Below are 25,779 nucleotides of genomic sequence, written 5' to 3'. Positions count from 1 at the left end.
ATTTCTTCCATAGACTGTTTCCCTTCTGTAAGAGATCCAGCCAAAATTTTCAATCTATCCTCCAAAGTCAGTGGAAAGTCTCCCAGCGATTTCATTTGGTGTTATGTCAGAGAGGTCTATGATCTGTGAGGCCAGAGGGAACAGAAAATGAAGTTTGCCTGGAGATAGCAAGCATGCAGAGGGTTAAAAATGAATCACCCTTGCTATTGTGTAGGATATTGTCTTTTGGCAATTTAAGGTGAACCGATCCCAGTTTAATCAGGTCAAGGCTTGTCTACATGGGGAAAATCAGGCAAGTTCATCCAAATTAAATTTTCAAAGTGAATTAGTTAAACTGCATTTAACTTGTGCGGATGCTCTTATTCGGAATTAAAGTGCCCTTAATGCAATTTAGTTTATGAATTAAGTACATTTAATTAATGGGTTTTAATGTGGTTTATCTAATCCACTTTAACTTCAAAACTTTAGTTAATTTAGATTAATTTTTCTGAGTGCCTCCATGTAGGCAAGCCCATAGCATTTTATTTTGAATGTCCAGTGTTAGAACTTTGGTTACCATAAGAGCTCAGTTTGAACCCTACCAACTCACCATTTTGGTTGTATTTTTTAAAAATTCAGCCAGCCAACAAGACTATTGATTGCATAATAGAGATCAAAGGAGACGTCTTGCACAGGTACGACCACCTCTAGTTCATCATGAAAGGTGCCTCTCTATACCTGATCCAGAGCTATCCTGAGAACAATATTTCTTGTTGGATTACACATATCAGGAGTTACTTTAAAAACAAAACAAAACAACCCTCTCTCCAGCTGAGTTCTCTCCCACAAAGTCTTGGAAGAAATTTAAAAAAAAAAATTCCTTCTGCATGTTTGACAAAAATTCCTTGTCATTTATTAATTTTATGATAGTTGGCCATGACCTTTCACCAGATAAAAATGAATTTGAATCAGATTTTTTTAATTTAAATTGGATTTTTTTTATTTAAATTATAATAAATTGTTCTTTTTAAAAATAAACCTGTTTAAAGTGAAATTTGAATTTAGTAGAAAAGATGCTAAGGCTGAAACATATTACAAAATAAATAGGCTGAATCCATGAACCTCTATCAAAAACTTTGCTTTAAAAGATGCTTTTCTATATAAAGAAAAAATCAGGGGGGGAATATCTAACTTTTGAGATCAAGCTTTATAAATACAGCACAATAGATCATGTACTATATTAAGGGCTTGATCACGTGGGGGACCCAGGGGCTATTGGGTTCAAGAGATTGGTAAAGCCATCACAGGTGTTAGGACCCTGTCTGTGACTCTAGGAGACTACATCCTTTATCTCATCCTTCTCTTCCACTGAGCCCACTTGGGTGGGCTCATGCTTGTATTTCTCATAGCTTCTCCCTAGGGGAACAATGATTGGCTCAATTCTCAAATTATAAATATTTATGTCTTCATCCACCATGGAAACATTCTCCAGCTCATGAAAGAACACTGAAGTTTACATATCCAAAACATTTAAGGTTGTTTTGTTTAATTAAAATAAATTTTATATGCTGTTTTGTGTATGTAATTAAATTCCAGTTACCATCCTCATGCAGCTTGACATAAATCATGAGCAAAAAGTTAATTAGCTAGTAAATGAGAAATATATCATTCACCATTTTCTAACATACCTAAAATATAGAATAAGACTCTGAAAATATTAAGCTATATAATTTATATAAATAAATGTATGTAGTTACAATGTACCATCCTAGGTAGGAAAAATATGTACTAAAACTAGTGTAAAGCTCTTAAAATATGGTGATTTACAACTAAATAATGGTTAGATCAACCAATGAGAATGCACCTGTCTTTAGCAAACAACTGAAGTACAAATGGAATAGCCAATTAACATTGCTGATTTAAATTGAGGCTTCCACTTCATTTAAATCAATCCACCTAAGCGAACCTGATGGCCAGTGAAAGAGCTCTTTGTACCCAATTTAAGAGGGTACAGCTCTTCCTTGAACATCAGTCCCAAGGAGAATGGTACCCTTTATTTTGGTGTTCAGAATTCTCCAACCCCCTGCCCACTTGGATATTAATTTGATTATTGGATGTAGTCTTCTAAATGATCCAGTTCATTTAATTCATTTTCCGTCTATGCTTTATTTATTCCTGTTCATCAAAGTAACCTCCCACTCTGTTTTCAACTTGAGCCTCCAACATCTGAGATACAGTTAGTCAGAAAGGTTATAACCTGTTAGAGGGCACTTCCTCACTTACTTGTCCCAGCTATGTTTGGCCAATGGGAGCTGTGGGAAGCGGCAGCCAGCACGTCCCTTTGGTCCACACCGCTTCCCACAGCTCCCATTCTCCGGGACCAGCGAACCACAGCCACTGGGAGCTGCAGGCGGCCATGCCTGCGGATGGTCAATGTAAACAAACTGTCTTACAGCCTGCCAGCAGATTACCCTGCATGCGGCCCTCAGACCGCAGGTTGTCCACCACAGCTCTAGAGGGTCTGACCCGATGGACTACAACAATCATGGCTACCAGAGTCCTCTGACAGCACAGGGATGGCCATGGTTGGACATGGGACTTTGGAAGAGGAGGGACAGGGCCCTGAAATGGCATCGAGCATTCTCTCTCTCTCTCAGGTGCTTGGTGGGCTGGTTCTTGCTCACATGCTCAGGGTCTATAAATGAAAGCCATATGTGGAGTTGGAAAGGAATTTTTTCCCTAGTCAGATTGGTAGGGACCTTGGGATGTTTTCGCCTCCCTCTGCAGCATGAGACTGCTGGTCACTTGCCAGGATTATCTGGGTACATCTCACAATCATTTCCCTGCCATTGCGGGGGCCTCAGGCACTGGTGTACCTTGGTTCCTCTATTCTCTGCCCATGGCACATCATAGTCTAGGCTCTTGTGGGGCTGTAAAACTTTGGTCTAATTTCATTTGTTCAGGTGCTAGGTGGTGTTGGTGGCCTGTGATATGCAGGAGGTCAGACTAGATAATCCAGTGGTCCCTTCTGGCCTTAAACTCTATGGCTACATCTACACATATGGTAAAGTGAAGAGTACATGCACTGCACACACACCTAGCACAAGTATAAAGAGCAGAGTAGATGGGGAGGCACTGCTTAGACAAGCAGAGCAAAGACATGGTAGAACCTCGGGGTACGTACCAGACATGGATCTCCACACAATCGAGCAGTGCCTCTCACATCTATACTACTATTTTTAGCCTGCTGCTAGAGCCTTTCCCTGCATCCACACTGCAGAATGACAGGGCTCAGACCCAAGTCACAGTGGGACTCAGGCTCTGACCCACCAGGGTCCTAGGACATGGGTCCTTACTGCTTGCTGACCCGAGTCAGACTGATTTGTGTGTGGACAGAAGTGGGGCTTGGGCTCAAACCTGAGTCAGAACCTCTGGTTAGTGTGCAGCGTGGACATACCTGTAAGGGCCAAGATCCTGGGGCTAGCCAGCGTGTTTAATTAGGCTTGCCTTGCCACATCTGTGCTGAGTATAGGACTTAAAAAGAGAGGAAGCACAACAGTTAGTGGCTGGCTGCTGAGGGGAACAGTTGAGCTAGGTTGTGGCTGGAGCGCAGGAGGTACAGGAGTGGAACTAACCACTCTAACATGCCCCTGGAACGAGGGGCCAGGCTCCAGGGCCAGTGATTCACACAAGGAACAAGGAGCTGAAGAGGAGCCCAAGAGAGAGGAGAGGCTCAAGCTCTGAGAGGGTCAAAAGATGTTTTGATAGTGTTAAATTTGTTTCTTCTAGTGAGAGGCCCAGAGAGAAGCCCTGGGACCTGCTACTCTGCTAAAGAAGAGTGTGATTCTTTGGAAAGGCTTTGCTGCAGCAAAGGGTCTTTGGTGATACCAGCTTGGGGGCTGACCAGCTACAGCTGGACTTGGATACCCCACAAAGGGATTGAACTTGTAAGTGACATGGCTGGAGGACTAGGCCACAGAAGACCTAGTCAGAGACAAACAAAAACAGGAGACGGCAGTGACAGAGGGGAAACCTCTGCACTTCTGCACCTCTCCAGCAACCCTGCACCCAGCCACTCTGGGGTGGTCTCATTTAGACCATCAAAATGAGAGATATGATGAGACACTGACCATCATTACCCTTCCCGCTCAACTATCGTTTCTCTCTGTCCCCTGGCCCTACCTCCCCGGCTCGCTCTGCAGAATTGCTTTGCTCAGCTCATCTGTTCTACTGAACTCGCCTCCTGTAATTTCCTCTCGCCTTTTCTCCCTTGTTCTTTCTGTTGCAGAGAGCTGCTGACATCCAGAGGCTACCCATGCCCTGTGACGCTGGCAACACAGCTAGCCAAGGTTCCATAGCAGCAGCAGGAGAGAGAGATGCACACCATCGCCTGCCTCAGCTTGTCCTGTACACGGCAGTGGCTCATATGCATGCTCATCATACAGCTGAATCACCGAGGGCTAGAAAGACTGTACTGTGGCCACCGCACCACAAGACTAACTGGCAGAGTGACACATCTGCCCCAACCGGATGAAAAACTTTATAAAAACAGGCGAAGAGCAAATAGCATCATTCCCTCCACAAATTTCTGTCCTTCATTCACAATCAGATTTTTCACCTTGCCCCAAACATTAGTGGTAACAAAAACCTGCTTGCCCCAGTGATTGTGCAGAGCAAAGGCCATCGGCGTGGGCAGAGAGAACAACCCGCTGGAACTAGAATTCCTGGTTGTGCACACTGCTTTGCAGCATGGCTTGGTAGATGGAAGAGGGGCCTGGGTTCTATTTCTGACCACCACTAACTCAGTGTGAGACACTGAACAAGTCTCTTGAGTCCAAATTTACCAGCAGGGACTCTGATTTTTGGGAGCTCTACTTGAGGCACCTAGGGCCCGATTTCCAGAGGTGCTCAGTTAATTAATATTTACACTGTTATTTTTAAGCTCAGGCGCAGGGCCCCATTGTGCTGCCAGCTGTACGAACACATAGGAAGACATGGCACCTGCCCCGAAGAGCGCACAGCCTAAGGGTTACAGTGTGCCTTTTGGGCACAGCCCTTAGCAATGCATGGTGTGAAACGCAACACTCAGAAATAGAACTGAGGGGGAAATCATGCAATTCCTCCCCTGCTGCCCTCTCACTCCAAGGGGAGGGAGGAAGGCATGGAAAAAGTTACTGCAGCTTCTCAAAGGGTCCTCCCGTTTACTTTTCCCATCATGCCTGGCCAGGTTAAGGGTATGTCTACACAGGAACTAGACACGCACGGCTGGCCCATGCCAGCCAACTGGGGCTCACAGACCTCTGGTTGCGGGGCTGTTTCATCGCTGTGTAGATATATCCTTAACCTGGCCTGGAAACCGGGGTTAGGACCCTGTGAGATGGGAGGGTCCCAGAGCTCAGGCCCCAGCCCAAGCCTGGAAGTCTACATGGCATGGGCCAGCTGAGGGTTTTCCTTTGCTGCACAGATACTCTTAACCTGGCCAGACAGTGGCAGAGAGCATAGCCAGGGTACCATGCTCCTTGCCCCTCTTTCTGTGAATACCAGGCTGTGGGTGTCTCAAATTGTACCCCAAAAACTAAGGCAAATCAGAGCTTGGAAGCTCCTGCCTACCAGCCACCTGCTCCATCCTCTGCTGCCTCTCAGAAGTTGGTCCAATAAAAGATATTACCTCACCCACCTTGTCTCTTTAATATCCTGGGACCAAGATGGCAACAACAGCACTGCGTTCTATAAGATAGACATTTCACAGTGTATGCAGAGAAATGAGTGCTCTTGGGCTCTGTGAACTTTCCAACCAACGGGCTGAGCAAAAGAGGGGCCGTTCCTTTACCTACCCTTTAAACCGCACAAGAAAGCAAATGTTTTTTTGTTTGAAACTGCAAAGCACAGCTGCTTGCAGACAGGAGATGGGAGGAGGGAATCCACTCCCTGCCCCTTGTTTACACAGCCCGGGAGGCAGAGTTCTAGAGCACGTCTTTGCTCAGCCCCCTCCCGCTGTTTGATGAATTAAAAACGACTTCCCTAATTGTTCCTTAGATATCAGCACCGTGGACAAACTCAGCGTGGGGCTGCAGCCCCAGGCTGAGTGATCTGGCCAGCAGAACTAGTTCCCAGTTCCACAAACTAGAGGGGTTCAAGAGAAACGGTGGGGAGGGGGCAGCAAGATAAACACAGCTGTACATCATTCCACTAGGATAGCGCAGGGAGGTCCAAAAACAAGAAGAGATGGGGAGTGGGGAACTGGCCCTTGCAAGAGGAAACCCAGCCCAGAGCCATCTAGACTGCAGGGCGCAAAAGCCAGGGAAAAGGAGCAAGTAGCATCTTTTTGAACCATTACCCTACCGACACACACCCATCCGGTGACAGGGAAGAACCTGGGGACGCAAAGCAAGAGAGCAAGCAGAGGCTCAGTGCAATCAGGTAGCAACTTGCACACCGCCCCAGTGTGGCCACAAGCTAGGCTCATTTCACTGGGTACAGATAGATGTATGCTGTCCCGCATGCCCCTACCAATGTGCATGGGAGCAGAGATCAGGAGGCCACGCAGGCACATGCCTGGAGATACTATTAGACATAGGCGTGCACAGAAGAGAGCAAAACATCATGTAAACAAACATCATCTGTGCGTACATACACACCCCAGCACTCTGCCCTCCACGTGTGAGGCAGGGAAGCAAAAACAAACACACCCGCCAATATTCTCTCTCTTTCTCAGAAATGGAAATGGGGCAGGGGAAGCAACAACCAAACAAGAATGTACAGAGTCAGTTAAAGGCATGCCGGGAAAAATAAATAAGGGGAACAAATAATATTTAGCTGGATCCAACCACGTTCCCCCTGGCTGTGAAGCATCGAGGCTCCCCCCAAGCAGTAACAGCAGCAGCAGAGTGGTGGGGAGGGGCCTACCTGGGGCTTCTCCCAAATCCAGACTGAAGCAAGGGGATTCAGATCCCTCCCTCACCATGGGTACAAAGCCCCATGCTTCCCTCCTCCTTCAGCCATGTAGTCAAATTCCTTCACAGCTCTTTGTCCCTAGCAGTGATGTCAGCACAAGGCATGTTCTGAAACAAACTCTGCAGATGCCCCCTCCTGCCTGATTGGCCACCCTCTCTGACCTCCCTCCATCCACCAGGATGGTGCTTCCACAGGGCACCCTAACCTCTCTCCCGCAGGCCACCTTTGCTGTAACATCCTCTGGAATCTCTCCCCTGATCTGTGCACTGCAGCTGGCAGAGAGGAGTGTGGCAGGCTGCAAGGAAAGAGGCCAACCTCACTGTTTGGAGGGAGGATGGTGCATGATGGGGCCTAGGGTAAGAGAGCAGTTTAAGCTAAGATTTTTGTACTAAAGATCAATGCTATTTGTAACAGGCAAAAGTTTACAGAAGGAAACCGAAACTGGTACTGTTATTAAATATAAAAGAGGGGGGAAATATGCAGACAAGCTCTTAAAAAAAAAAGAGAGAAAAAAAGGCAGCCGTCTGACAAAATAAAATAGACTAGGCAGAGGTTATTTAAAAAATTGAAATAGAGGTTTAAAAAAAAAAAAGACACATGCTTCAGAGCCAGCAAGTTGGGCATACAGGGCCCAAACCTGCCATGGGTGGAGCTCTCTGGATCAGGGAAAGCACTGACACATATTTAACTTTACGCCCAAGCAGTTGCACTGAAGTCAGTGGAACTCCTCATGGAACTAAGTGCTTCCTGGGTCAGGGCCAGAGTGCTCAGCCCCTTCCAGGCTTGAGCTCATTGTTAGCCTCTATAACCATGGGAGCTTATTACTGTTATTAATGACAGGTTTCAGAGTAGCAGCCGTGTTAGTCTGTATTCGCAAAAAGAAAAAGGAGTACTTGTGGCACCTTAGAGACTAACATTTATTTGAGCATAAGCTTTCATGAGCTACAGTGAGCTGTAGCTCACGAAAGCTTATGCTCAAATAAATTTGTTAGTCTCTAAGGTGCCACCACTACTCCTTTTCTTATTACTGTTATTGTCACCCGCCTTCCTGTTTCTCACACTTTCTTATTGCATCTTGTCTCAAGTTAAGCCCCTGTCCTGCTTGGATCCTTGGGGGCAGACATTTTAACCATGTCATGTCTCATCAAGTTCATTGGGACTCTGGTCAGCTGTAAGGGTTCCCCCAAGTTGGTCTCACTGCAGAATCGGGAGCACAGACTGCAAGCTCTTCCTACACAATGTCCTCCTACATGTCTGTACAATGCCTAGTAGAGAGGGGGCCCCAAACACCAACAGAGGCTTTTCAGCACTACTGAACATAATTAATTAGTTCTTATATAAGCAGAATGAGTTCCTGGTAGCCAGAGGGTCAGAGAGATTAGGGCGGGCTTTTAGAAAGGTCAATGGGAAACCAACACTAGACCACAGGTTCTCAAACTGCAGTCTCTGGAACCCTTGCTGTTGGTCCAGAGAGCTAACTGCTCCTCCTTCCTATTTGCACCTGCTAAATCACATGAGAGACAGCCAGATAGATTCATGGGCATTGAGGCTAGATGCTGGATTTCATCCCCCATCTGCTGGATTTCATCCCTAGAAGGGTAAACTATCATAATCTAGACCAGGGGTTCTCAACCTTTTTTCTTTCTGAGGCTCCCCCAACATGCTACAAAAACTCCACAGTCCACCTGTGTCACAACAACTGATTTTCTGCATATAAAAGCCAGGACCAGCATTAGGGGGTAGCAATCAGGGCAATTTCCTGAGGTCCCCCACCATAGGGCCCCCCCCAAGCTTAGTTGCTCAGGCTTCGGTGTCAGCCCCAGGCGGTGGGGTTTGGGGCCCCAGGCTTCAGCCCCATACAGGAGGGCTTCGTCTTTCTGCCCAGGGCCCCAGCAAGTCTAATGCTAGCCCTGCTTGGTGGACCCCCTGAAACCAGCTCGTGGCCCTCCAGTGGGCCCCAGGCTCCTGGTTGAGAACCACTGATCTAGACTGTCCTCCTGCTTAACATCATCTGAATTTTTTAGTTTCAGCTCAAAACACTGGATCTTGTTATACCTTTGGCTAATAGATACCAGGAATTTCTCAGTATTAATTTTGCATGTAAACAGTTATGTGGGAAATTATGGGATCAGTAGATGTCCTTGAGACACTCAATTGAAATGGGTCACCTGCTGTGAAAGAGTGAGATGTTCTGGGTGAGAGAGAACATAGGATCAGTAACAAATAAGGAGGGGGGTTAAATTAGTGCTGCCCCAATAATGGCTGGGATACGCAACTCCTTTTTCTAAAAAGAAAATTGTTATTACAGCTGGTCAAATAATTCCAAATGAATAGTTTGTTTGGTGAATTTTACCTTGTCCTGGTTTCATATCATTCAGGGGCAGATCAAGATTCTCTCAGAATTCTTTGTTACCCAAAATTCTTTGTGGAATTATTTCAGTGACTAGTTCTTGGTTGCTGGCTTGCCAACAAGGAGTCCATTATATTTGGTATTTTAAACGTAAGCATTTTACAGAGGGAGAACTGAGACCAGAAAGGTTTCAGGAATTGTCATAGATCCATAAAATTTAAGCACAGGAGGACCATCAGATCATTTAGTCTGCCTCCTGTATAACACAGGCTGGAGAATTTCAAAGTCTTGCCCAAGATGACCTAGCAGAGTCAGTCACAGACCCAAGGTCTTCTAAATACCAATCCCTGCCCTGGCCACTGTACCATGCCTCAACTGTACATCCTCCTTGGCATCACCCAAAACAATTCCCCTCCTTCCTCAGCAATGACACCTTTCAAATACTTGTAAGCGGTTATCATTTCCCTCTCTTCTGATGTATCGTTTGCCCATCAGAGGCGTCTGGTTGCAAGGATCAGATTGGAACGGATGGTTTTTATTTTCTATAATGATTTGCCAGGCAGGAAAGAATCTTGCAGTTTTCCAAGTACCAACAGACTGCAGGAGTGCCCTCTAGAGCCAATTAGAGCCTGCTCAACCTGCCTGGGCATCAGAATGGCTAGCAGAAGTCACACTGTCCTTGCAAAGTGGAGGCTTTGCTACAACACATTCCTTCCCTCATGTGAAAGTCTTATAGAATTGAATTAAAACTTACAGCCTTTCTGTTAAATTCTACAGGATGATTAAAAACCACTATAGAAAGGTGATAATTTTCTGTTGAATCTATAGGACATTTTTTCATATAGGAGAAGCATCAGGCATGAAAAGAGGAGCTTCCCAAATCCAACATATGGATGGAAACGACCTCCCCACCTGCTTGATTTCATCCCTAGTAAGTTCTACGGGACTTTCCCACATGTGGGTTTCCATAGTACTTTCCATCAGGGAACTTCCAAGTCCTTTATTAATATTAAAAGTGCAATTAATAAATGTACGTAAATGAGTTGATTTTCACTGGCAGTTGTGCTTCTAGTACACACCAGAAAAGTATAGCTATAGTGCAGATGCAGCTTATTCCAGCCAAAAACCAGCTTTTCCTGGTATAGCTTATACAGGTTCCCTAAGCAAAAGAAATTTTCTGCCAGGGTAACTGGGCCTACACTATGACTTTTGCCAGGATAAAAGTGTCAAAAAAAAAATCACCCCCTAGCCGACATTACTATGCTGGCACAAGTTTCTAGTGTGGACCTGGCCTAAGTCACTTAGGAGAGGGAGCTCAAAAGAGCCCATGTCTCGTAACATTCTTACCACAAGGGAGGTCACTGTCACCTCCATTTAACTGATGCATAAACAGAGAGAGAAAGGCCCCCATTTTCACACATGGGTGCCTGACACTAGGCTTCTAAATCATTGTTTAGGCCCATAGTTAAAAGTGGCCTGATGTGCAGAAGTACGGAGCAGCTCTGGCTGCCACTGATTTCAGCAGGATTTGAGTTTAGTCGCCGACTCAGAAAATCAGGACAGCTTTTACTTAACTGCGTGATTCCACATTTAGGAACCCAGATTTGAAAATGTTGGCCTAAATGACCTGCTCAAGGTCAGAGAGAATCAATGGCAGTACCAAGCACAGAACCCGGCGGTCCTGACTGACTCCCCGACTGGAACCACTAGAGAACGCTGCCTCACATCCAAAAAAGTCCATTCTCCAAACAGAGCAGTGCATTAAGGGCTTGCTACAGCATGGCCTCCCTAGGTCTTCCCCCCACTGCACACTGTGCATTCACACATCTGTACTCAAAATAAAAATGCTTGGCCGGGACCGGAAAGAGTTAAAGGGGTTATGAAGGGTTTCGCTGACCTATTTTCCAGGCAGGCACCCTTTAATCTCCTTTGGAGACACCTTCGCACAAAGGCTGGTACAGCAGCTCAGCTGGAGCCAGGATTTAACGTGGAGGAACTTGTCCTGAAGAGATTAAAAACGGCAGTCGGGCACTGAACCTTCAGTCAAACTGGCAGGAATTTCTAATCAAGGGAAAGGGGAAAGAGGAAAACAAGGGAGATAGGGAGCAGTGTGTTTAGTGGATTGACACCACAGCAGCATTCAGAAGTACCTTCCACCCATACTCTAGGACGGGGTGGGAAGGGCTGATGGCCTCCACTTTGCCTCCAAGGATATTAAATATCACAACATTCCAGCAAAAAATAAAGGTTCCAAAATCTTTGAGGCCATGGGGCCTCCATACCCCCTCGATCTGACTCAGGAGAGGAATGGAATTTTACAACGAGTGTCTCCAGAAGACAGAGGTGATTGACTGGTGTCACCAAGCAGCTAAAAAGTTTAGTGGCCCCATCAGTAGTGCCTGAAGCCTACATCATTTACCAATAGCATCAGCCGAGAAACATCATGGAGAGAAAGAGCTCTGGGGTTTTAGGAACTCTGCTGGTAAAAACTGAACAGTGAAGCTAGCTTAGCTGGGGGACCCCGATGGTGTCAGCTGAATGCTTGTGAATGTCAACGTGCATTACGTTCACGGGTAGGGGAAGAGGAGGAGGACACAGAAGAAGAGTGAATGAAAGAGGAAAAGGTAAAGAGTAAGTGATGGAATGGAGAGAGAGAGAGAGAGAGAGAGAGAGAAGGAGAAAGGACAGGGAAAGAACAAATTAAAAATGGAAATGGGGGGCAAAGAAGGGAATTGGATGGAAGAGAAAGAGAGAGAATTACAAACACATGCACACACCCAAGCAGAGCTCAGCCAATCAGTCCTCCTTCCATCTTACCTGAGGATCAATGAGACGAGTGAGATCTGGGTAAAGGTAGAACAGGACCCCCTGCATCGCCCCTGGCAGAGAGATTCCCCTGATCAGCAGAACTACCAGCATGAGGTATGGGAACGTAGCAGTGAAATACACCACCTGGCAGGAGAACACAACAGAGCAAATATGAGAGGGCAGCCTAGGAAATGGGCAGAAACCTAGGACACCAATGAAATCTTGCCACAAGGGGAACAAGTGCAGTGCAAGAGCAAGTTAGAAAGGCCAGGATGAGACAGGATCAGTAAGATATGGGCAGGAAAGGGGCAGGGTTACTATGTTTCAGGTCTTCTTTAAAGCAGAGGAGAAAGCAATTCAGTCTTATAGAGTGGTTAGTAAAGTCGCAATGTGGCCATTATATCTACAACTAGAGAATCCCCCTCTAGTCTTGGTAGTGACCTAAGCACCAGGCCTGTCTTAGCTGGTGTAAGTCAGGGTAGCTCCTTTGAACTCAATGTAGTTCCATCAATCTACACCAGCTGAGAATCTGGGCCCTTATTTCCATCTGCTCATTCTGACAGGAAAGCAAAGGAAGAAGTCAAACCGAGCAAGTCTCTCCCTATTTAGGAGTAGGCCAGGAGGGCATAATCTAAAACTAACAAGACAGACGCAAACAGCAGCAACTTGTCCTGGTACATCTCCCTTCATGATGACACAGTCCTTGGGATATCATCAGGGAATCATCAGTAGTAGTAAGAGTTAGTCTTATTGTTTGAGGTGAATGTAACCTAGCAGTAAATAGCCATTTTAACTCTTTATTGAAGTAATAACGACATGCACTGGGTGCCTGGGTGTTTTAAGACAGAAGCCCTTTTAAACTGTGATGTCACATGAAAAACCTTGCGAGTCTAAACTTTCCCTCGGCTCTGCTGATCAGACAGACCTGGTAACAAATGGGTTCATAAGTAGGGGCATTTGTGCCATTCCAGAGGGCGCTATTGTTTCTGCCACTACTTACAGTAGTTCACAAGTTGGGATTACAGGTGGAGAAACAGTATGTGGAACTGACGGGTGTGTCTATATCAGTTTCTGGATTGCTGAGTTCCATATTGATGTTAGAGCCAGGATACAGTCAGCAAGTTCAGAGAATTTGATGGTTTTCTGGTGTCTGAAGCAAACAATGGTTGTATTAACTTTCACGTGCATTCAGGGTGTGAACCCAATATGGTCTTTCAGTATTTGCCAGTTTCAGAGCAAGGGGTTTCCAGTGGCCACCATCCTGTCTCCCTTGTACTGAAGCATCAGCATTGAGCACTGGGACTAGCTGCTGGCATTTGGCAGAGACTCACTGCTTCACGTTTCAGGTGTTCCTACATAAAGAGCAATGCTGAACACAGACATCCCATCAACATCAGGACTGTGTGACTTAGAGCTTTAACAGGAGTGTTCTAATATTCAGGTAGTCCAAAATAGGGGTCTTTACCATTATGCTTTGTTTTACACATCATGTGTTCTACTACTTAGCCTACTTGCCTTATGAATAAGATGGACTTAGAGATGTTTGGCAGCCCTTACTTTGGCAAAGTAGTTGCATTCCTTTGAGGAATACTGAAGTCCAATGTCAGGCTAATCCTTTCTGGGATTCTATGTCTTGCAACTATAACTTGGGTTTTTGTGGTACTTCGAGGATTGTTCAAACTAATTGCTATAGTAATCCACAACAATGACATACTGTAGTCTTCATTGTTCAACATAAACAAAATCAGTGCCCACAGGTTGACATGGTTTTGTTGGCATTTCATGTAGTATCACTGACACACTTGCATTTACTATATACTTTTTAAGGCATATCTGACATCTTAAAACAAGCTGGTTAACATGTACTAAGCCAAAAGAATACGTCGAAGTCTCTGTTTGGATTTTTCCATGGCCATGTGCCTAGTGAGGTTTCATCTCCGCATATTTAGTTTGAATGCAGTGAGAACTTTTTTTCCACCTTTAAAGGTTATGCCACACAAGAGTGAAAATTCATCTATATGGTGCCTGTATTGCATAATGTGAAATCATTTTCTTTCTAATTTCTCCCCATCCATTCAATATTACTTGTTTCATTTGTTCATCCTTCCATCTCAGTTCCTCTAATCCTAGCCTGTATGCTGGAAAATTCTATGCACCTGCATACTAACGCCAACATTTGTCTTGACCGAAGTACAGGGTCAGCATTAGCATCTGTGGGGAGGGGGCTATATTTTCCTGGGAAATACACAATTTGGCCCTTATCCCTCTGCAACTGAAGACCTGGTCTGTAACCTGGATGGTGATGCAATGAATGGTTTCTTCTGGACTGATCCAAGCAGTTAGGTGGTCAGATTCAACTGTTACATATACTGACAAAGGAGATTGTACTCAAATACAATTACATACATGCACGTACATACATTTTCCCATTTGTGCATGCTGTTCTTCTTGTGGCATGAAGGACTGATATACAACATAGTTGCTAGCCTTCCTAGAGCAGTGCTGCACCAATTCCTTTCCTAGACCTGTCTGCTGATAGTTCTGTAAGGATCAAAGTAGGAAAACTACTGCATCTGTTTCTTTTATTAGGATCATCAAGCATTTGTATTGCAGTGGTGCCTAGACACTCCCATCAGGGACTGGTTCCCATCATGCTAGGCATTCTACATACATAATGAAGAGGGTTCCCTGCCCCAAATAGCTCACAATAGAACCATGTTCTTTATAGTCTGCCATATTTCTTATACAAGAATTTCAACCTCTTCTGCAAGATTAGATGGCAGTTCCTCTACCACAGTGATGTTCACTGGATCTGGATTTATTCTTTGTCTGCCGTAAAGCAATGGCGAGCCCATCTTCTGCTGGAATGCAAATTATGCTTTTTCCTAGGTCACGCGCATATCTTTTTCTCGGTCACCTCCAGTGGTGCTGGAACTAGGGGTGCCAGGGCTGCTGCTGCACCCCCTGGCTTGAAGTAGTAATAACACACACCAAATACATGGTTTCTGTCATCAGCACCCCACTATAAAAATTGTTCCAGCACCTTTGGTCAGCTCTGAAGTAGGGAAGGGGAGAAAGGTTTGCATTGTATCCTCCCTTTGAACAAGGAAATACTAGAACGTCATTGATGATGGCTACAACTCCAATGAATCCTTCACATATCTCATCAGCCTTGCTCTGTATTTTATCTCAGGCTCAGATTGTGCCAAAAAGGTAGGTGAAGGAATCCACATCCACAAAATATGTGGTCTTTTGGATTGACGGTTCAGGATGTTTACTTGACCGACACTCTGACCTTGCATCCAGGAAATTTAGGGGTAATGTCTTCAAATATTGGCAAAGGTTTTACCACTCATTTAAGATCTCGAGGATTGATGCAGGCTTCAAATTTGCCTGTTGGGGGCTTCTGTTCAATAGCTAGCAAGTAAGTCCAGTCTGTAGGTTGTCATTTTAATTATTATCCCTATATTTACTATGTGATCTACTACCTGATTCAGGTGATCAGAGTACTCAGGTGAGGTCTTTCCTGGCCCACAGATGAGTGGCGTGAGAACTGGGGTAAGATAAAAGGAAATGCTGGACGGTAATAGCCCATCTGCTTTGAAGTTTTCTGTGAGACTATCAGGCTTCACATTCCCAATTTGGATCTAGCGATTGCATCAGTGTTATAAGTTCAAGATCCACTCACGACTCCAGGTCCATAACCTGATGCTGCCCAAGTGCCCACAACAGATGATTCCCGCTTCATTGTGGTGGTTGTAGATCTGCTTTGTAGCTTGCATGGGCTCCCTGGTTTAAGTTTTTCATTTCATGTTTTGTGAGTGTCTGCTGTGAAACTGGCAGTCTCAAGTCGGAGACTGTTTTCTCCAGTTTAAGAACGTGAACATCTGGGTCTAATGAGGGGGTATTACTCAACGCTTGGCTCGGGCACAATCTTTCTATTTCTTGAGCATTGTTAGCACACACCATATCGCTAGAAACCTTGCTGGGATCAGAGTCATACACTGGTCATTAACATACATGGTCGTGTTTAGTCAGAGCCACATGCCTCTGCAAAGCGATTCCATCTGTGACCATCTGCTCCAGGAAAATGTCCATACTCAGGTGTCTTCCTGGATATCCGTGCACAGGTTTCTGTGCCTTTGGATGCATGAGGTCACTCCTGCTGCTTTTAGTGGGGAGTGATTTCAGGTCCTTCTTTGTCCCTTTCTTTTGGCAACTGGTAACTCCCCAGTACAGACAAAGCCTTTCCCCTCGGAAAGACTTGCGGTCCACCAGCCATTGTTTGATCCTGGGTTTCTGTACATTGATCAGCCCTAGGTGCATCTATTCCCTGTTTCTAGGAAAGCAGAGCTCCTTCATTGAGAAGTCTCTCTGACCATGGGGTCTGTGTCAAAGAAATTACTCTCATCATTCTTTTTTGTTAAGATCCTTTGGTGTTTTTGCAAGGAATATGTATCTAGCAACAACTGGGTTTGCTTTCGGCATAGCATATGCTTTGTAAATTAGATTGCAGTGCCTTACCATCGTGCCTGCTGGTAGTAATGTGTTATAAATGCCTCTGCCTTCTTTCACTAGGCTACAGCAGTAAGTAACTGCCTTTTTCTTCTTCATATTTTGCTCCATAGGAACCAGAGAGGATCAGCTTCACAAGCTGATTTCCTTTATTCCACCCCTCCTACTCCTGCAAATTCTGAAGAGGTTTGCCAACTCCTGAGGCCATAATGAGCTCAAGAAAGCTACCGACAAACATGCTATCGCTCATGGCAAGTGGATTCGGTCAGCTCAACCACAATGTAATGGTTCTGTTTTGTTTAAAGTGCATGAAGAGGACACCATTTGTTATTAAAACCTTTTTATGTCCCTCTGCTCTTGCTGACTCCAAGCATAAAGCCGGCTGGGAATGGTTCGGGGGGGGGGGGGGCAGAAACTAACTAATGATCTTACAGAACATGCTACTGTCATTTGCATTAACAAAGATCAAGGGAGCAGGGATAGGATAGAATCAGAACAGAATTACACAGCTCCATATCAGAAGAGAATGAGTGAGAGAAGGCAGGCAACCAAGGACGTGCAGCTAAGGTGAGCAGGACGATTAACTGAGACACTTTTGTTGTCACAGGGGGGAAAGGGGTGCATGCAGGAGAGTAGTGGTCTTGTCACCAAGGGTGTGGGAGGGCTTGGTAGCTGAGCAGATTAGGTCAGGGTGCTTGTCATGGAGCAGAAGAGTTATTTTCTCTTTCCTGTTAATTCCAGTCTCCTGCCCTCCACTGTCCATGATTGCATTTATTATAATTTGCACTTCTACTGTGCCTTTCATTTGAGGAGAACAAGTCACTTTACAAAGATGAGTGAATTAAGCCCCATCTCCTCTCAGATAGGCAACATCTCCTTGTAACACCTGCCTCCTTCTTTGCTGGGTCCTGGTGACGCTAGTTCATCTGCTTGTCCACTTCCCAAACCAGTTATTTGCAGGCACTGCAAACCACGGCACTCCACGCCTCAAAGCACTGAGATACAACACTTAGGTTCATAGATTCCAAAGCCAGAAGGGACCACTGTGATCAACTAGTCTGACCTCACGTATAACACCCCAAAATAATTTCTAGAGCAGATCTTTTACAAAAATGTCCAACCCTGATTTAAAAATTATCAGTGATAGAGACTCCAGCACGACCCTTGGGAAATTGTTCCCATGACTGATTACCATCATTAAATATTGACCCCTTAATTGCAGTCTGAATTTAGTCTAGCTTCAACTTCCAGCCATTACATTATGTTATACCTTTCTCTGCTAAACTGAGGGGCCCATCATCAAATATCTGTTCCCCGGGTAGGTACATATCTAGATAGACTAATCAAGATAACCCTTAACCTTCTCTTTGTTAAACTGAATAGACTAAGTTCTTTGAGTCTATCACTATAAGGCATGTTTTCTAATCCTCTAATTAGTTTTGTGGCTCTTCTCTGTATCCTCTCCAATTTATTAACATCTTTACTGAATTGTGGACACCAGAGCTGGATACAGTATTACAGCAATGGTTGCACCAGTGCCAAATACAGAGGTAAAATAACCTTTCTGCCCCTACTCATGATTCCCGTTACACATCCAAGGATCGCATTAGCCCTTTTGGCCACAGCATTGCACTAGTAGCTCACGTTCAACTGATTATCCATCGCAACCCCAAAATCTTTTTTCCAGAGTGTCTGCTTCCCAGGATAGAGTTCCCAGCCCGGAAATATGGCCTCCAATCCATGTTCCATTGTATACATTTAAATTTAGATGCATTAAATCACATCGTTTGCTTGTGCCTAGTTTACCAAGCAATTCAGATGACTCTGTATCTGTGATGCGTCCTCTTCATTTACCATGCCCCCAATTTGTGTGTCACCTGCAAACTTTATCAGTCATGATTTTATGTTTTCTTCCAGTTCAGTGGGATATATGTTAAATAGCACAAGGCTAAGAACTGACTCCTGTAGGACTCCACTAGAAATAGACCCACTCAACGATGATTCCCTATTTACAATTACATTTTGAGGCTCATCAGCTAGCCAGCTTTTAACCCACTGAATGTGTGCCATGTTAATTTTATATAAACAAGATGGGTGAGGCAATATCTTTTTTTGGCCCAACCTCTGTTGTTGAGACAAGCTTTAGTGCCAGACCGAGTGAGGAGGTGGAGGAGGAGGAGGAAGGAGAACTCTATGGCTTGATAGCTTGTCTCTCTCACTAGCAGAAGTTGGTCCAATAAAAGATATTACCTCACTCGCCTTGTCTTTCTAATATCCTGGGATTGACATGGCTACAACTACACTGCGTGTTAATTTTATATTGTTCTAGATTTTTTTTAAATCAAAATGTCATGCAAAAAGTCAAACACTTTGGACATTCTTGGATTAGTGATGTCTCAGATGGGCAAATAACTCACAAATAATTCAGTCAGGAAGTGGGTGAGCAAGCAGGAATGGAAAGGAGTAGGCTGGGGCTGTGTTACCCCAGGAGTAATTCACTGGCAGCCCCTCAGTTCTATAACTCATGCTAGGATACAGATATCTTTGGGACTAAGGGCAGGAGATAGAAAATTCCTTTGGCCCTGGGGCAGAGAGGGCCCTTTGACCCTTCAGGGTTTCCTTAGCTATCACGTGAAGGATTTGGAGGCTAGTCTGAACCCCAGCTGCCAGCTGGAGAAGGCATGTTCTCCCTATTCTTTCTGTGTAAGTGGTGGACAGGTGGCTGGCACATCACACACACACACGCCCCCAAATAAAAAAAGATCCTTTAAGGACGTGGGAGAAGCACCAGGCGATGCCAGGTAGCCTCTCCTGAAGACCCCAATGGAGGGAAGTGGCAGCTCCTTGAGGACCTGGCCTGAAGGAGTGGGAATGCAGGGGGAGAGCACTGGGCCTCCCCTGCAGACATGTATGATAAGAATGGGTCCCAGGGTTTTCTGGGGTGATGAGGTAGCTGGGGGTGGTAAGTGAGTCCTCTTTGGAGGAGGGGTCCAAAGACAGGTGTTCTTCTTGGAGGTTCAAATTTGTAGAAACCCATCATCTCCCATCCCCTACAGAGTCCAGTTCAAAAACCTCTTTGGCAGCTGAACCTTGCTGGCCTTGCCCAGCTCTAGAGGGAGTTGCCAGTTCTCATTGGATCTGGGAGAGCTGGGTTTCAGCTCAGGAGCTGCAGCACCTTGGACTGCAATGAAGGCGGAGGCCAGACCTGAGCCAAGCACTCACCTTGCCTGTGGACTTAACTCCTTTCCAGATGCAGAAGTAGCAGATGACCCAGGCGAGCAGGAGGCAGAGAGACAGCTCCCAGCGCAGGCTCCCCAAGTGCTCTATGCCAGTGGAAATCTTCAACACTCTCCTCCTGGGAAGGCAAACAGACACTGAGTCTTGCTAAGTTCAGCTGTTAGATCCTCAATGACCAGCCACTCCTTGAGGGTCCCTGATGATGCCTTGCTGTTTCGGGAGAACAAGCCCTAACCCTGAACTGTGCACCTCAGGAAAGCACACAGGACATTTCTCAACTGTTTCCCTCTCTGAAATGAAAGGTCTGGTGGGCAGGGTCCCAGCCTAGGGGGCAGGAGACCTGGGCTCCATTCCCTGCTGTGTCACTGACCTACTTGGGCAAGACACTTCACCTCCATTCCCTCTCCCTCCCTTTGTCTTGTCTATTTAGACTGCGGGGTCTTTGGATCAGGAACTCTCTTACTACATGAGTGTACAGCACCTAACACAACATGGCCTCTGATCACAGCTGCTGCATACTGCATGACAAATAATAAGATTTCCCTACCTCTCATAAGTGCTTTAAATCAGCTGGTGTTCTGACATAGATCACAAGGGATTCTACATGAGGACCACCCTCAGCTAATTCCTTCCAACCCCGTTAGGTAGGATGTCAAAGGGTTGGGATCACACAGGATAAAGGTATTCCCCTTTAGGAGCCAAATCCGCAAGGCAGCACGTGCCACGCCCAGGACTGTAGAAGACAGCATGACAAAGCAAGAGAATAATGCAGATCACGGAGGACACTAACTACACAGCAGCTTCCATTGCTGCAGCCTCAGCTACTCTTTCCCAGCTGCTGGAGAATGGAAGTTGCAGGCCTCTCCCACAACTTTGTCCCCTCACCCAGAGATCAGAAGATGAATCCCTCATCTGTTCTGCAGTCCCCACCCACAAAGATTGGGCCAAACAACACCCTAGAGCCCCAGCAATTAGAGGCAGGTGATGCACATGTGCCCTCTCCTGCTGCATCATCCAACAACTAAAAGATGCACCTCCTGGAACGCCAACAATCCAAGATGGGCAATGCACTTGCACCCTTTCCTGCTCCACAGCCGCATCAGCCAGGGACCAAGAAAATACCTGCTCTCCCCATCAAAGGCAGGATCTCATTGACCCCAAGGGAAATCCCCCTTCCCTTTCTGGCATTTCCCTATCTCACTTATTTTCCTAGTGCCAGCTAAATGGAGGTCTCCTGTGTGCATGCAGCAGTGAATGGCACAAGGACATACAGCATGAAGGATCCTGGCAGGATACAAGAGCATAACTGTAACAGAGCATGGGACTATAGACCAAGGGGGCACCAAGAGCAGCTCAAGAGAGCCCCAGAAGGGCACACAATACAGTGCAGGTTTGCATCTTTCAAGCAAACATCTACCCTCTTCCCCTGGCCCTACCCTCCATTTCCCAGCAAGTGAGAGCAGAGCCTGCTTCTCCCCTGTATCAGAGGCTGAGACCGAGGAGCTGGAACAATGGAAATTTCCACTCCCATGTGCTGTTGTCCCAACACTCCAGAACCGTTCAAAACATTCATTTTAATCTCAGTCTCTCAGCTGCCAGTCACGGGCAGAGCAGGCCAAGAAATGCCCGCCCTTTAGCTCACGCTGTACATATGACAGTCTGAGAGAAGCCACAGGAGAGAGAAAAGGGGGGATAAACAAGGAGAGTTAGTGAAAGGCAGCATGAGAGAGGAGAGAAGCAAACTCTGTTTGCTTATTAACAACAAATCGACACGGCACCTTCCATCCGAGAAGGAACCCCCTGCACTCCAGGGCAGATCACAAAAATCAGAATCACATCTCTGTGCTCAACTGGAGCTGCCACAGGTTGCTGCTCAGCAGTGCACAGCAGCTCTGCACAACAGTTTGGGACAGGCAGGGAGGAACACTGCAGCCGTTTACATCTGCAAGGAGGATTTAGGGTTGCTGAAGGGAGTTTACTCTGACTGAAATGAAGCCAAGACACCATGCCTAGCAATTCCCCTCCTCCCACCAGGGGCTGTGGAATCTTCAGTGATCACAAGCCCTTGTTTTTACATCTTACCCAAACGTCCCCATCCTCCAGCCCATGGCCAACACGCTGGGCTGAGTCCTGACGCTAAGGGAGAGTCCCACCTGCTGAGTCACCAGCACTGAGTCCTGCAACACTAGTGTTTCTTGAGGAGGGCCCCCCAAAATTCACACACTGAGAAGGCCCAACCTTGCAAGACATGAGAGGTGTGGCTGCTACCCTATGGATGTCCACTGATCTCATCCCATTCCCAGCTGTACTGCCAGTGTTTTCCATGTTATACTAGCCCAGGATAAAATTACAAAGATAACTCATAAAATAACCCCGAGGCCAGTTTAGCTTCTCTCTAGAGCAGAAACAAGGGCCAAGTTCATCCCTGGTGCAACTCCACTGATATCCTATTTGAACTCCACTGTGTCAGTGGAGTTTACACCCAGGATGAACTTGACCCAATGTGTCAAGAAGAGATTTAGACTAAAAATCTGCAACCCCGTCGGGCTACGCTCATATAAAAAGAGTGACAGTGAGCAGGTTGAAGAGAAAGAGGATATGGGAGAAAAGAGCTGGAAGAGAAGAGTAGTTGTGTTGTAACCAGAAAGGGGGGGGGGGGGGAGAAGAGAGAGAGAACGAGAACAGAAACAGGTAGAGGATGTGAGATGAGAACGATCAACAGAGAACGAATAAGACCAGGGACAGGAGAAAGAGCAGCGAAGATGAGGTCTGTTCACAAAGAGCCAGTTCTAATCTCATTTACCCCTGTGAAACCCCTCACTGAAGTCAGTGAGACTGCATAGGTGCGGGGCCAACATTTGGGTCACAGTGCAGGAAAGACAGGGAGAACATAAACAACACAGGATGCCAGAGTATCCTCTCAGGTACACCTGTGTGAATCCAGAGGCACTCCACTGACCTCAGGGAAGTTACTCTAAATTAACAGAATGGTAATCAAGAGCAGAATTTGGCCCATTTTGTTCTCCTGGGTGCTGTCCTGTTTGAGGTGTTCCTATTTTATACACCTCAGGATTTTCAGAAGTGCCTGGTGGGGCTGAGAGTCATCGCTGGGGAATTGTAACTCCCAGAAGAGTCAGAGAAACACGAGCCTTTCACTTACTCCCAGAACTCGATGACAGGGGAGGTGGCGTTTTCGGTCGTCATGTTTAGAGAGGTGTTTGCCTTCTGGAATTCCACGCAGTTCTCTGCAGGACAGGCCCAGGGAGAGAGAACATAAACAGATACAACTGGAATAGCAGAGCCCCTGGGAAATGCTCAGGGGCAAAAGTAACTTAAAGGACTTACTGGTATGCAGGGCAGCCGGGCTCCTGGACAAGGTGAGGGGGGCAGCTCTGGACCCCCGGAACGGGAAGGGCTGGGGCCAGACTCGCCCAGCTAGCCCTTCAGCACTGCACAGCCCATACCGCCCAGGGCTCTGGCAGCAATTTAAAGGGCCTGGGGCTCCAGCCACTGCCAGGAGCCCTGGGCCCTTTTAAATCCCCAGGTCCCAGGGCAGCTGCCCCTTTTGCCCTACCCCCATCAGCGGCCCTGCAGTACAGCACTTAAAGCGCTGCCACAGCGGCATTTTAACATTGGCTGTGTACCAGCAGCCACTTTCACCTCTGGAAATGCTGCAGATCCCCTTACCCTCCAGCAGCATAATGTTCAAAGGGAGACAAATATTCTAACATCCCTATTCTTGCTCAGAACAAGAGGTCCTTCCAGGGCAGGGTTGGAGTCCCACTGGCAAAGTAGTGCTGGGGAGAAACCAAGGACTGTATGATCATAAAGGTTAAATGCCCCTTTTCCCTCCAAGGGGAAAGGTGGACCTCCCAAGTAGGAATGGGATCCCATTATTGAAGCAGAGCCCAGGAAGCAGAGGGCTGAATATAGACTGAATTTCCCTCCCATCCCCACAGCTGCCAGGAAAGGGGAGCCTCCTCCAGAACCGAGATCCGTTGTTGGAGCAGCACGGGGGAGCCTGCATAACACACCAGCTGGTTCATTGCTCTGATCAAGCATAGTGAAAGACTGAAATCAATAGGAGCTGTGGGTGGCTGGCAGGCATTTTAGAGCATTTTCTAGAAGAGACCCAGCTTATCAAATGAAATTGAGCCTCTTCTACCATCAGCAGGACTGATGTTGTGTCAGGTAGTATGGCAATAAACCAGGCCGCTTCACCACTCACAGAGGCCTTGACCCCTTCCCCACAGCAAGCTGGATGTTGCTTTCTCAGGTTAGATGAGATTTGCTGCTGGCAGATTTTTCCCTGCAAACTGATGGAGAGTTGGAGGAGGAGACAAGATAGAGGGGAATTCAGTGTTACCTGTGTTCCACTCATGGTCACAGCTGCCCCAGGGAAGGTCTATGGTGAATGAACTGAAGAGGTAAAACAAGGCCCAAGCCAGGACAATAATGTAATAGAAATTCAGGAGTATGACGATCACCTGGGAAGCATAACCAATTCCTGCAGAGAGAAGGGCCTCAATGTTCATAAACAAGGAGAGGAACACGAGCTGGAATAGCCTCAGGGCCAGAGCCTGCCACAGCATCCTGCTTCTCCAAGCCCTCTAAACCCACCTCTGTCTGTACTGCCCACTGCTCCAGTTCTCTCCCCATTCCGGGGTTCCCTTGCTGCAGTGTCAACATTGGCCTGGTGACCAATCCATCCATCACCATCTTCCCAGTGATATCCAGACTACCTTCCACGGCCTCACATTGTCATGGCAGCCCGCGAAGTTCCCTTGGGAGACGGACTTCCACATAAGGAAAGTGTTTGTGATCTACTGCACCTGTGGGCTGCAACTTCCAGGGCAGTTGCCAACAGGTGTCAGGGTTTCCTCACAACCCCTGCCTTACTCATGCTGCTAAGTGGCCAGAGAATCCTGGCTAGAGTCTGTAGAGACTAATGAGTACAGCAACGTCAGAATTACACTTTAATAATCACTGGAACCAAACTTTTACCAGCAGAGAAAAGAGAAAAGCCAAATCTATGGAATAATGTTTAAAAAACTCTCCTGGAGGTCAACAACCTCTAAAGGCACACATTGGGGTCCTCGATAGGCCAGTGTCTCTTATACCAATTCAGACACAGCTGCTGGGATGTCCATGGTTCAAGTAAACCACAGTCTATTATGAGCTACTCCACTCAGGACTCACTTTAGGAAATGATGCAGGAGCATTTGCAGAGTTGGAGGGAAAGGGAGGGTGTTGTTTACAGGTACTCCGAGCAACATGTGCCAGCAGGCATCTCTTTAAGGAGCTCACGATAGGAGAGTGATTCTCAAACTTTTGTACTGATGACCCCTTTCACATAGCAAGCTTCTGAATGTGACCCCTCCCTTATAAAATTAAAAACACTTTTTTATATATTTAACATCATTATAAATGCAGGAGGCAAAGTAGGGTTTGGGGTGGAGGCTGGCAGCTCATGACCCCCCACCCCACATGTAATAATCTCCCGACCCCCAGTCTGAGAACCCCTGCAATAGGAGAATGGCTGCAGAGTTGTAGCTGTATAGGGCGCTCCAAGCTATGCAGTTCCAGCCTCTGTGGTGTTTTCCTGAAATACTGCATCCTGTTAGCAAGCGATGATTCCTCTTGGAAAGGGTTAAGTATGCTTTGCAGGTAACTCATTACTTCATCTGGAGGTAATGGAGAGTGGGAGGCTTCCTGGGGCGTGAGTATCTATGAGTGGACTGAGCAGTCCTCAGGGAGGCGCTCTAGGAGCAGCCATGCCTGAGGAGATGTGAGCTGCTCTTTGTGTTTTCATATAATGCATTTGTTTGTTAATAAAGCCATGCCCAGGAAGGGATGGGAGTTTGGACTTTGCTCAGCATGTGGATTGTATTTGCACAGCAGGGTGAGCAGCCACCTACTAACATAAAGAAACAAAA

At 46.4% G+C, this 25,779-nt stretch overlaps 1 protein-coding gene across 5 annotated transcripts in view; it reads right to left on the bottom strand.

The window, feature by feature from the left end:
- Positions 1-25,779, bottom strand: part of LOC119846122 (sodium- and chloride-dependent GABA transporter 2) — a 69,523-nt gene that overhangs the window by 13,598 nt on the left and 30,146 nt on the right. For 4 of the 5 annotated variants that reach the window (XM_038379334.2, XM_043517962.1, XM_043517935.1 and 1 more), the window contains 4 exons: positions 24,210-24,350; positions 23,004-23,088; positions 19,829-19,961; positions 12,101-12,235 (listed from right to left, as the gene is read on the bottom strand). In XM_038379334.2, the coding sequence (XP_038235262.1) occupies positions 12,101-12,235; positions 19,829-19,961; positions 23,004-23,088; positions 24,210-24,350 (494 nt within the window). The remainder of the gene's footprint in view (positions 1-12,100; positions 12,236-19,828; positions 19,962-23,003; positions 23,089-24,209; positions 24,351-25,779) is intronic. The other variant, XM_043517951.1, reaches the window with a different exon arrangement.

The sequence above is a fragment of the Dermochelys coriacea genome, chromosome 1 (assembly GCF_009764565.3).
Source record: "Dermochelys coriacea isolate rDerCor1 chromosome 1, rDerCor1.pri.v4, whole genome shotgun sequence".
Lineage (NCBI taxonomy): Eukaryota > Metazoa > Chordata > Testudines > Dermochelyidae > Dermochelys > Dermochelys coriacea.
The sequence above is the reverse complement of the archived record's forward strand: the minus strand, read 5'-3'. Positions and strand labels throughout refer to the sequence as shown.